The following is a 12,250-nucleotide window of genomic DNA, read 5'->3' on the forward strand; positions in this document are numbered from 1 at the left end:
AATTTTTGTAGGAAAGAACAAATGAGTAGAATAAGAATGGTCCTAATTCTGTGCTTGCAGAGAGGGAGAGCATAAAATGCAGGTAATCTCAGGCAGTGTGATCATGAGCTAGCTGGAGTTCTAAGAAAAAAGGAAAATCCTGTTAGCAAAATGACCTGTAAGAAAGGGTTTCACAAATACCGTATGTTAACACATATATATGGAATCTAAAAAAAAAATAATGGCTCTGAAGAACCTAGGGGCAGGACAGGAATAAAGACACAGACATAGAGAATGGACTTGAGGACTTGGGGAGGGGGAAGGGGAAAGCGGGACGAAGTGAGAGAGTAGCATGGACATATATACACTACCAAACATAAAACAGCTAGCTAGTGGGAAGCAGCTGCATAGCACAGGGAGATCAGCTCAGTGCTTTGTGACCACCTAGAGGGGTGAGATAGGGAGGGTGGGAGGAAGACGCAAGAGGGAAGGGATGTGGGGATATATGTATATGTATAGCTGATTCACTTTGTTATACAGCAGAAACTAACACACTATTGTAAAGCAGTTATGCTCCAATAAAGATGTTAAAAAAAAAAAAAGGTTTCAAGCAGCTTTTGTACTAATCGGAAAAAAAAAAATCCATGGTAACACAATTATGGGGACAAAGGAGCCTGAGAGCTAGACATTTATTTGGGGAAAAATCTTAAACTATTTGCATTCACAAGGAGATGGGGGAGGCATAAGAAGGCGAAGAAATTTGACCTGTATAATAAACTATACTGGAAAGTAAAATCAAGAGACTGTTATTTAATTATAGATATTAGTTCAGGTTTCTAGAAAGGAGGGCAGAGAAATAGAGAAAAAGAAATGTGTGTTATGAAAACATAGTGATACATTATTTAAGAAAAAGAAAAACAGACCATAGTGTGATGAAAAAGGAAGTTAGTAGGATGTGTCTCCTCTTTGTTAAACAAGAACAAAAACGAGACCATAAATTACAGCAGGAAGGATGGAGGGCTTAACTTGCGGGGGGAGGGTTTAGTGTAAACATGTTGATATGATTAAGGATTTGCTTTCTTAATTACGTAACCAACAAATTGTTAAACGAGTGCTTGCTTAGTGCAGGCCCTCTGCTAGGTGCCAAGGGGGTATGTGGGTGGGGAGTGGGGTCCCTACCCACAGTTTGTTCATAAGCTCCTAGAAAAGCCAAAGAGCATACACATAAATACATACAAGACAAAGCAATATGTTGTAATAAAACTGAAATTCCAGCGAAGGCAAAAATTATTTCCAGTTTAAGTAGAGAGGAATAAATTCATTTAGTTATGTAATTTTTCAACAAATATTTGAGTGACTATAATACAGTCAATCAGTGCAGGGCTATAGCAGTGAATAAGGTAGACCTAGAGCTTTCCTCATTGAAGGCCTTGTGATTCTTGGGTTTCCTGACAGTATATTTCTTGGGAAATTTATGTTTTTCTGAATCCCGAATCATGAGAAAAATCAGTAGAGAAATTGGGGAAATGGGGAAATCATTGTAATTCTCCTATGAGAATTAAAACTTAACAATCATCATAGAGACATTACTGTTTGAAGGAATGCACTTCTGTCCAGTCAAAAGCAAGAGCAGGAAATGCTGACACATGGAGTTGAAGGTTAGGGTTGACGTTTCCACAGCTGGGACAAGAGTACTTAGGAGAAAATTGGTCATGATCTAATCAGCCAGTTTGGCTTTCAGCTGTTGCCATGTGTTAAGTGTGTGTTCCTGGCTCAGTCTGCCACCAATAGAACTCATTTTGCAGGTAAAATAATTAATAAATATAATATAATAGTGATAGTGCAAGAAATAACAAGTTTTGGGGGCAAATTAAGTCCTTACTTGTCAGTTTCCACATGTGATTCTGTTAAGCCTGCTAGGAGATCTGAATGTTACATTATTTGAATTCTACTCAATTATGTTCACTGATTTTTTTCAAATGTTTGAATATTTGTTAAAGGAATACGGTTCCCAGGTTACAGCTACCTGCTTGGTGATGGAAACTTGAAGCTTAAGGGAAGAAATACATGCTCTCCATCTCTTTGTATATTTGACCAAGTCCTTTTGTACTTCCCAGCACCCTAGGTTCAGCCTGCGTTGTCACGGGATCAAGCCCAAGGGGTGACAACTTGACGTTCCATCTTTGCTTCTTGTTGCCCACTCCCACCCCCTTTTCATGTATTCCATGCTCTCATCACTTTAACCTCCCCTTCCAGGAACACCCAGTATGCTTTCAGGACTCTCTTTCCTCTGCCTGGAATGCTTCTGCATTCCCTCTCTGGCCCAAGATTCACATCCCCCTGTCTTGAGGTTCCTGAAGTCCTCCTTGCTTGACCTTTAAGTCTCAGTGAATAAGGCCAGCCTTTCCACGAAGCCTTCCCAGATCCTACAGTCCAAATTAATGCCTTCAGTCTTCTCATGGCAGTGATTTTTCCCCTTTACAATACATGCAGTTTCCTTGTAACCTCTTAATACCCTCTTTGACTCCTCACCAGACGTTAACTGCTTGGGGCAGGTTTAATCCCTCCAGCTGGCATAAATACCTGGCAAATAGGAGGCACTTGTTAAATGTTTGTTGACCGGCGTGAAACACGCAATTACTGAACAAGATGATGTTGACAAATTGACTCACTGTGTGGCTAGTCTGGCCAGATAGTAGTTGATGACAAGCACCTTGTTTTTAAGACACTAACCCCCTTGCCCCAGAGACCCCAGCTTAACAGGGATACAGAGTAGGTGTTCAGTGACTGCTTGGTGGTTTGGAGCTGGCAGCAGAGTCTCTCAGTGTTAGCACTGACATTTCAACCCCCGCTCTGAGCTTCTGCTCCAAGGGACACTCCATTCTTCAAATCTGGGCGCGTCCAGCTGGCACACGCTGCTATTGCTGCTGCTGTTTCCCGGCAGAGCTAACTGACTACAGTTTGAGAAGCAGGGCTTCAGGCGCCTTGAAGGCATTAGTTATGCCTGCCTAGCTTGTGATTGCCTCATTCCAGCTTGCCACACCCAATATCAGCTTGCCAGTCCTGCTGTTGTCTGGGTTGGCCACAGCAGTAGTGCTGTGTTGGGTGTCCCCCTGGGCCCAGACGCCTGGGCCTTATCCCAGGACTTTGTTGCTGGCGAGCTGGGCTCTCTGTTTAACCTCCCAGAGGCCTTGCTGGTGATGCCGCGCTCAGTGCTCAAAGGGGCGGTGCCTGTAGCCTGAGCAGGCCTGGGCTTCACAAGTGAACCATGTGCAGTTGTTGCTTTATGTACTGTGAGTCTGAGCTGGGCCTTGACACCGAGGTGAAACCACACTGTCACTAATAGACATATTGGATTATCTAATAAAGTTAACATAAAATATCATACATGTAAACCTTAAAGTAAAAAGATGGTTTCCATACATCACGCAGAAAAACCCGTCTCACTGTTAAGAGTCTCACCCCCTTTCTCTGCAGGGAAAAGGAAGAAAGAAGGGCATCAGCAATGAGTGGGCACTTTGTATATATCATCTTACTTATTACAACAGTAACGTGAGTTAGGGGGTGTAATACTCATTTTAAAGATAACAAAACCAAATCTCAGAACTTAAAGATAACAAAGTTGAATCTCCCTCAGTTGGTTAGGGGAGCCTGTATTCAAGCCTTGGATGGTCTAGCTCAGCGGTCCCCAACCTTTTTGGCACCAGGGACTGGTTTCGTGGGAGACAATTTTTCCACAGACCTGGGGTGGGGAATGGTTTCAGGATGATTTGAGCACATTACATTTACTGTGCACTTTATTTCTGTTATTATTCTGTTGTGATATATAATAAAATAATTATGCAACTCACCATCATGCAGAATCAGTGGGAGCCCTGAGCTTTCAGTTGCTACTCACTGATAGGGTTTTGATATGAGTCTGCAAGCAGTTGATTCATTATGGTCTCTGTGCAGTCAAACCTCTCTGCTAATGATAATCTGTATTTGCAGCCGCTCCCGAGCGCTAGCATCACTGCCTCAGCTCCCCCTCAGATCATCAGGCTTTAGATTCTCATAAGGAGCGCACAACCTAGATCCCTCGCATGCGCAGTTCCCAGTAGGGTTCACGCTTTTATGAGAATCTAATGCCTCCACTGGCCTGACAGGGAGCGGAGCTCAGGCAGTAATGTGAGTGATGGAGAGCGGCTGTAAATACAGATGAAGCTTCGCTCACTCACCTGCCGCTCACCTCCTGCTGTGCGGCCCGGTTCTTAACAGGACACAGACCACTACCATCCGTGGCCCGGGGATTGGGGACCCCTGGTCTAGCTCCATGTGTGTGTCATTGCCTCTCCTTTATGACTGCAAAATTTGCTTATTATATGAAGATATTTATAGGTATATTTCCCAGAAATCTATTTTCCACTATTAATTGTTGATTGATTCTCCAACACACCATGGGCTTCACGTCTTCTGTGATTTGGGTAAGGCTGTTTTCTGTGCCTGAATGTCAAGTCTGTTTATTTCCCTTGCGAATTCTTCCTCATATGTGACCTTTTCTTTGAAGCATTCTTTGAACCATACCCCGTTTTTTTCCTTTACAGTTTTATTTCCTGGATTTCAAAAAATTAAGAGAAATGTACACGTTTGGAGTAGTGAAATAATACAAAGATTTATAAATGGCCATCTGTCCCCACCCTTCTTCCATTTCAGTCCCTTTCTGAAGTAACACAATAAAAAAAAATAATTTCAAGCTTAAAAATGTAGTGACCATGCACTCTTTATCCAGAGTCACCAATTTTTAACATTTTGCAGCATATGTTTTATCATCCTTCCACTCTTTCTCCTTCAATATATAAAAATATTACTTGCTTTCTGAAGCATTTGAGAGTAGGTTGCATAATTCATGCTCCTTTACACCTTAATAATTTCGTTGTATATTTTCTAAAACCAAGGCCATTAGTCACTGTTTCTTTTTAGCCTCTTTTAGTCTTAAGTTTTGAACAGTCACCAGTCTTCAGTGTCTTTCTATTATATTTATATCTTTAAATGTAACTTAAAATTTATATTAGGATTATATATAATATACAGTGTTATTAATATATTTGTCTTAATATTGTAATTGACAATGGTTTATCATTTATTGCTGTCCTTATTTATTATGATGTTCAAATTGTTGCATATTTGGTCAGTGGGAGCCCATTGTTACTGGCTTCTGTGTCCTATTGACATGTACCTGTCATTTTTTGAGCACTTACTTTCTGACATGAGAAGATGATCCAAGTGCTCTTGTATCTCCTGAGTCTCAACCGTGGAATCAGCTGCTTCTCCAAGGGGCCCATGTTCTCTTTAGTGGATAAATGGCCTGTGGTTAGTGTCAGGATGGCTCTTTGCTACTGGGATATTTTGCTTTCAGACCCTTTTGGTGATGTTGCTAAGAAACACATAGACGCATGCACGTACACTCACACATAGTGATGGTGAGTTCATACTCCTTCCCATTCTTGTCTTATTTTTTTCCTAGTGCTCTGTAAACATCCTCTGTTCCATTAGCACTCTGGTGCCCAAAGACTAGCACAGTGTCCAGAACTCAGTCATTGCTCAAAAAAATATTTTTGAAAAAAACCAGTAAATGAATATACTTTGATGCTGTGAATTGATCTTCAATAGAAGAAAGGTTAAAAATGAAGTTAAGCATGAAAATCTTGCCCCTTCCTTCCTCTTTTTCTCCTTCTTTAAAATTATTGTTAAATATAACCAGAAGTGGTTAGTCATATATCAGAATTTAAAGAATAATGTGTTTTCTAATTTATTATTCCTTTCATTCATCTGAAAACAAATAACATTTCTGTAATGCGTTTCTGAAAGTGGTTTTCTGAGGTTTTTATTTTTTCACACTTTCTAGGTGGCCGGAATTGTTGGCAGAGCTGACGTGTTGGCATGCTTGCTGTTTCTGTTAGCCTTTCTCTCCTACAGTAGGTATGTATGTCTAAGAATGCCCTTATCTGTTTACAGTCATGCTGTCCCCTGGGAGTTTCTGGGGTGTGTGTGTGTGTGTGTGTGTGTGTGTGTGTGTGTGTGTGTGTGTGTTGACTCTGAGCTCCTGCCTGAGAGAGGAGGGAGGCTTCTTGGCAGTGAAATGCCCAGTGAGCTTCCTGGAGACCTGGGATAGGAAACCGTCTCCTTACCAAAAGCTAGGCTGTTCTCTCTTCCAGCCGCATTCTGAACCATGTCATAGCCTTTTAAAAGGACTGCTCTCCCAGTGCTGGGAAGATAAGCTCTTGCTTCTTGATTTCTCTTACTTGTAGTTTCTTACTGAGAATGGAATTTGAAATCTTAGCTCTGAGCCAAAATATACTGGGTCTAGTCCTCTCTTCTATTTAACTATGATTTGTTTAATTTCTCCTTTTCATTTTGGTCCTACATTTTGTTTTGTTTTTTTCCTCTTTATTATCCTCATTAAAGTAGCTCAAAGCTTAAAACAACAAGGCTGAATTGAAAGTAGTATTTCTCAACTGTGATTTTCCAATTTGCACATCCTTTCATCAAAATACAGAAGCTTCTTGCTTTGGTAGACTGAAAAACAGTAAAACAATTTCCCATTATATTGCCCCTTTCCCCCTAACTTGATCAGATTCTCACCTGAGTCGTGACATATCCACATAGGGAAAGGGGTGGGTAAAAAATGAAGGTAGGGCTTCCCTGGTGGCGCAGCAGTTGAGAATCTGCCTGCTAATGCAGGGGACACGGGTTCGAGCCCTGGTCTGGGAGGATCCCACATGCCGCGGAGCAGCTAGGCCCGTGAGCCACAACTATTGAGCCTGTGCGTCTGGAGCCTGTGCTCCGCAACAAGAGAGGCCATGATGGTGAGAGGCCCGCACACCGCGATGAAGAGCAGCCCCCGCTTGCCGCAGCTAGAGAAAGCCCTCGCACAGAAACAAAGACCCAACACAGCAAAAATAAATAAATAAATTAATAAAATCCCTGTTTCCACTTCCCAGCTCACGTCATTGTAGTCATTGTTTATTAAAAAAAAAAAAAATGAATGTAATGGGGGCAGGTGACTCAGAGGGTGGCCCAGGAGAAAGGGGGCCAGTGAGCCACATTGCCCTGCTTCCTGGAGGGATGCCTGGTTAAGGATTTGTGAACCTTGATCTCTAGGTCAGTTCATTGGCCTATAATCTTATAAAACCCAGTGACTCCAAGGAACACTGTTCTAAACCAGTGATTCTCAGTAGGGGGCAAATTTGCCCACCTGCCCCAGGGGGACATTTGCAATATCTGGAGATACCTTTGCTTGTCACAACTGGAGAGGTGCAGCTGGCACGTGAGTAGAGGCCAAGGATTCTAGAGTGTGTGGGACAGCCCTTGCAACAAAGAATCATCTTCCCTAAAATACCAGTAGTGCTGAAACTGAGAAACCTTGTAAACCAGTTTAGAGCTTGGGTCAAAGATGGACTGAATTAAGCTTTATGAAGTTTTGCTTTAAGACCAGAGTCTCTTCTTAATATAGTACCAGGCTTCTAGTCCTGGCTTTGTAATCTCCCACTGCATTGCTAGGTATATAAAAGAGTGTTGTGAAAATATTAAAAATATAAACCCAAATTCAACAGTTGTTTCCTATTTGCTCTGGTGTTAGAACAAGATTAATAATCGCTTTTGAGTTTGAACTTGATCCTCAGCCTTCTTCTCTGTGTTGATCAATTTGGGAACATGAGTGGGCCCGCAGCATATCCACATCTGTGTGATCATAAGCTACACTGTTACAGCTTTCTGTTGTGCAGGCCATTCGCACTTGGAGTAATTTTAAGCTATAAACCAGCTTCGGAGAAAAAGCCTGTCTCCTACAAATTTGGCATATAATTTAGGTGATTGTTCTAAGACATAACAATAAGGGTAAGACGTCACCACTTCAGATATATTGGCCTTCAAAAGAGTAAGAGCAAATTGGTGTGCCACCTGCGGAAGGAACAGTGGAATTTCTTGGTGTGGCGCTGACTCTGTTTTGTAAGGTGAAAAAAGACTTTACAGCAGCTGGAGGGTTTTAGAAAATCCCTGCTGGAAATTATTCTGAGAAAAAAAAAAAGCTTTACTTAATACATTCTCATGAAAAACAAATTTAAAACTACAGTTTAGAAACTAATACAACATTGTAAATCAGCTGTACCTCAATAAAAAAACCCAAAAAAACAGATTAGCCAGAAGAAAAGAAAAAGACTAAAACGTGTATTTTCATCACAGAAATGATGATTGTGTTTGGTATATATCCACTGATTTCTTTGTACAGAAGCATATAAAATACCTTCACAAAAATAATAATAATGATAAACACTTAACATGTAATAAGTCATTTACTGAATCTTCCCTACAACACTGTGATCCCATTTCACACATGAGGGAACTGAGGCACAGGGAGGCAACCGACCTGCCCCATGTTACCCTGTTAGTTAACAGCAGAGCTGTGATTTGAACCCAGGGAACCTGGCTCCAGAGTTCATTCATGTGGCTTAGTAACCTGTTGTATTCACTTAAAATATATTCACCTAAACATCTTTCCATGTCACTAAATACATCTCTGTGGTAGCATTTTACATGGCTTTTTAGTGTTCCTTTGTTATATGCCGTAATTTACCAGAATTTTTTTTCTTTTTTTTTTTTTTTTGTTTTTTGCGGTACGCGGGCCTCTCACTGTTGTGGCCTCTCCCGTTGTGGAGCGCAGGCTCAGCGGCCATGGCTCACGGGCCTAGCCACTCGGCGGCATGTGGGATCCTCCCGGACCGGAGCACGAACCCGTGTCCCCTGCATCGGCGGGCAGACCCTCAACCACTGCGCCACCAGGGAAGCCCTACCAGAATTTATATATGCCTTAATTTAAGTACCAAATTCAGCATTGTTGGACATTTCCTTTTTTCCATCTTTGCAAATTTTAAATAACACTGTGATGAACATGCTTCAAGAAATCTTTGCTCACCTACTTACTCAGAATACAACGAAATTGGTGCTAGACCTTATCTTTAAAAGGTGGTTATTTCTTAGCGACCCACATTCTTCTCAGAGTAAAAGCAACTCAACCTTGTTTTTCAGGAGTGTGGACCAGTGTCGTGTTGGGGAATGTTTCCCTCCCACGGCTTCTCCCTTCTTCCTGCTGCTCAGTCTGTGTCTGGGGACCTGCGCTATGCTGGTGAAAGAGACAGGCGTCACGGTGTTCGGCGTGTGCTTGGTTTATGATCTCTTTTCTTTATCCCACAATCATGATAAATCGTAAGTCATTTTAAAGTTTTGCTGTCAAGCAGTCCATGATGTGCAGAGAAGAGTTGCTTAAATCAATAGTTTTCAAACTCTCATTAAAAAAAATAGAGGTATAACATTTTGTTAAATGTAACCTCCTCTTAGACTATCATATAGTAAGACTTATTTCCTTAGGATAAATGCATTATATGTGTTTAAACTCTTCACGCTTTTGTGAAAATCCATGAGGACTATAAGGTTTTCGTGAGCCCCAAATTTGGAATTGAAAAGTATCATTGCTGATTGCAAGTTTATATCGCCAGATTGTTTTGGTTGCATACTACTGAGAGATCTTGATTCACACAGTGGAGTAGTTACAAATGGTAACAGTCTGTTAACAGCTTGACTTGAATCTCTGCCTTCAAATGCTAAATTAGAGTCGTTTACTTGCTCTAGGGATGATGCCTTTACCTGAGAGTTTTGGAAGGGGCCTTTTGGAATTCCACAGAGGGCCAGTCTAAACCCTACAGGAATAATCACACGTCATATTCAAGTTAAAGAACAAGTTTATTTAGTAGCCTATTTTCATTTAAAAAACTTAAGGTACATTCATATTATCCTGTGGATTATAGATGATAAGAGTGACTAAGGCATATTAAAAGTTCAAGTACATACTATAATTTTCTTCCTCTGTCAAATCCATAATTACTAACAATTTGACATGCAGACACTATTTTTCACTAATTATAAGGCCCTTACATTTGAACTTTTAATAAATGTCACTGATTTATTCTCCAGCCTTGTCCGATGAAGAATTTTATCTTAAAAAAAAAAATCCTGTCTTTTTAGCCCATTCCCTACATCTTTATGCTTCTTGACATAAAGGTAAGAGCAGTGCTAGTGAGTGGCAACAAGCTGAGATGAGTCATTAGATTCTGATCACCTTCCTGCCTGGGCGTACTTGGAGATAATTTAAATAGATTGTAGTGCTCTGTTGGCTCTCTGTAAATCTCAGAGGCATGTAAAAGGAAGGAGCCCAGTTATCATTTTGATCCAAGCTCAAACCAAGAAAGCTGTGAGCCAAAGCACCTCCCCTAGGCTTATATGAGAATGCCTTTCGTCTGTATCCTCTCCACCCATGGTAGTAATTGCATTGCTGACCTTACTATTTAGAGAGCAGCCTATCCACCCCTCTGGCTTTCCACTTTCTTCTGGCATCCGCTTTGTATCTTCCTCCCATCGTCTTTCTGCTTCGCTCTACTGACAGCAGAAGATGCGGCAAGTGCCTGCAGACCCTTGCCTTTGGTTCAGTCCAGAGATATTTTAACCTCATATCGACTGAAATAAAACACACAACTGGTGGGTTGAGAATTATGTTTTATTTGGGGACATTGCTAAGGACTACAGCCTGGGAGGGCAGCCTCTCAGATAGCTCTGAGGGACTGTTCCAAAGAGGTAAGGGAGGAGCCGAGATGTATGAGTTTTTGCTGAAGAAAAATTTAAAAAAACAACTATATAGTCGAAACTCAAAAGATTAGTGCTAATCACAAAAGATCAGGCATCTCAAGTTAATGATTTCAGTGCTTTTCTATATATGGGAAGATGCAAGAGTCTGGGCTCATTAAAATTGTTCCTTTGATATGCATCTCAACTCTCTAGGGTCAGTATCCTATTTTTCTCCATCCTGAATTCCCCTCAGGGCGCACCTTCCAGGCCCGCTGCAGTGGCTGATAATATGATAGCAGGCAGCATTCTTGTTTAGCTCATCTTTGAAGTCATATCTCCTCTGGTCTGAGGTCTCTCCAGCCCACTCCTTTTTTCTTCATCTGGTCACTGTTGAGCTAGGCTTTTTTCAAAGAGAATAATTGTTGTTTTTATTCCTTTAGTAATTGTTCTTGACCTTCATTATACCAAACTGCCAGAAGTTCTATTCTATGAAAAAAACAATACTGCTCATATGTAGCTTGGATGTTGCATAGCTCATAGTTGGTGAGGTTTCTTTGTTTGTTTTAGTAACTTTTAGCTCTCACAACCGCCAGCATCTCTGCATAGGTGGAGGCATTCATTCTTTCCACCCACTTAACACATTCTCATTCTGTGCCTGGCCAAGAATAAGACAGTTAAGATTCCTTCCCTCAAAGAGCAATACTGGGGGAGACGGACGTTACATAAGTAGTTACGCGAGTAACTGAGTACAGTGGTGAAAGTGGTGAGAAGGAACTGAGAGCAGGTAACAGGGAGACCTGGTCCATCACAGTATCTCTTGAGTGCAGGCCGTGTGCCAAGCACTGGGCCACGCCCTTTACAAGTATGAAGTCACTGATTGCTCACAACAACTTTTACCCTCATTTTACAGAGGAGAGAATTCAGGCAGGCATAGAAAGTAACCTCTCCAGAGTCACCCATCCCCTATTGCGACTTCTGTCTGTGTGACTCCAGAGCCACAGGGTTACCCCTGAGCCTCTGTGGAGCACACAGGACAGGGATTTGGAGACCCCCCGGGGCGTCTGCATCTCAGATCCTGGGCTCACATTTGTACCAGGAGACCAGCTCAGAGGATCTGTGTGTATTGGGGGGTCCTGACCCCTTTGAGAATCTCACAGAATCGTGTCCCCTTTTCCCAGAATAACGTACACACAAATTCTTATCTGCTCATTTAGAATAAACATCTTGGTACTAGGTTGTTCTTGAGGTCTTTTCATTGTATGATTCAGGAAACAGGAAAGAAACAACAGAAGCAAGTGTTGGAAGCCCTCGCCTACGTGAAGAGCAATTTATTCCTAAATTTTAAGATTGGACCACACGAACAGAGTTAGATTTCTTTTCTGAGACATCACCTTTAGGAAGAAACATTTTCAGTGAAAGAGCAGCTCCTGAAAGTTAAATTTTTTTCTTTTTAAAAAATTAGCATATAATTGCCAACACGCAGAAGATAACGTTCCCTGACCCCAGTCCCTACCCTCTCTCTAGAAATAACCATGATCCTGAATTTGGCATTTTTCATTTCTAGGGCGGTTTGCTTGTTATTACTTCATAAGTATATACCACTGAATATCAAATAGCA

General features: G+C 41.5%; 1 protein-coding gene across 6 annotated transcripts in view; it reads left to right on the top strand.

The window, feature by feature from the left end:
* TMTC1 (transmembrane O-mannosyltransferase targeting cadherins 1) overlaps nt 1–12,250 on the top strand; it is a 263,316-nt gene that overhangs the window by 20,405 nt on the left and 230,661 nt on the right. For all 6 annotated transcript variants that reach the window (XR_013830478.1, XM_079936645.1, XM_079936646.1 and 3 more), the window contains 2 exons: nt 5,864–5,937; nt 9,043–9,219. Coding sequence is in view for 5 of the 6 variants with exons in the window: in XM_079936645.1 (XP_079792771.1) it covers nt 5,864–5,937; nt 9,043–9,219 (251 nt within the window). In the remaining variant the exon portion in view is untranslated. The remainder of the gene's footprint in view (nt 1–5,863; nt 5,938–9,042; nt 9,220–12,250) is intronic.

This window comes from Stenella coeruleoalba (assembly GCF_951394435.1).
Source record: "Stenella coeruleoalba genome assembly, chromosome: 11".
Taxonomy (NCBI): domain Eukaryota; kingdom Metazoa; phylum Chordata; class Mammalia; order Artiodactyla; family Delphinidae; genus Stenella; species Stenella coeruleoalba.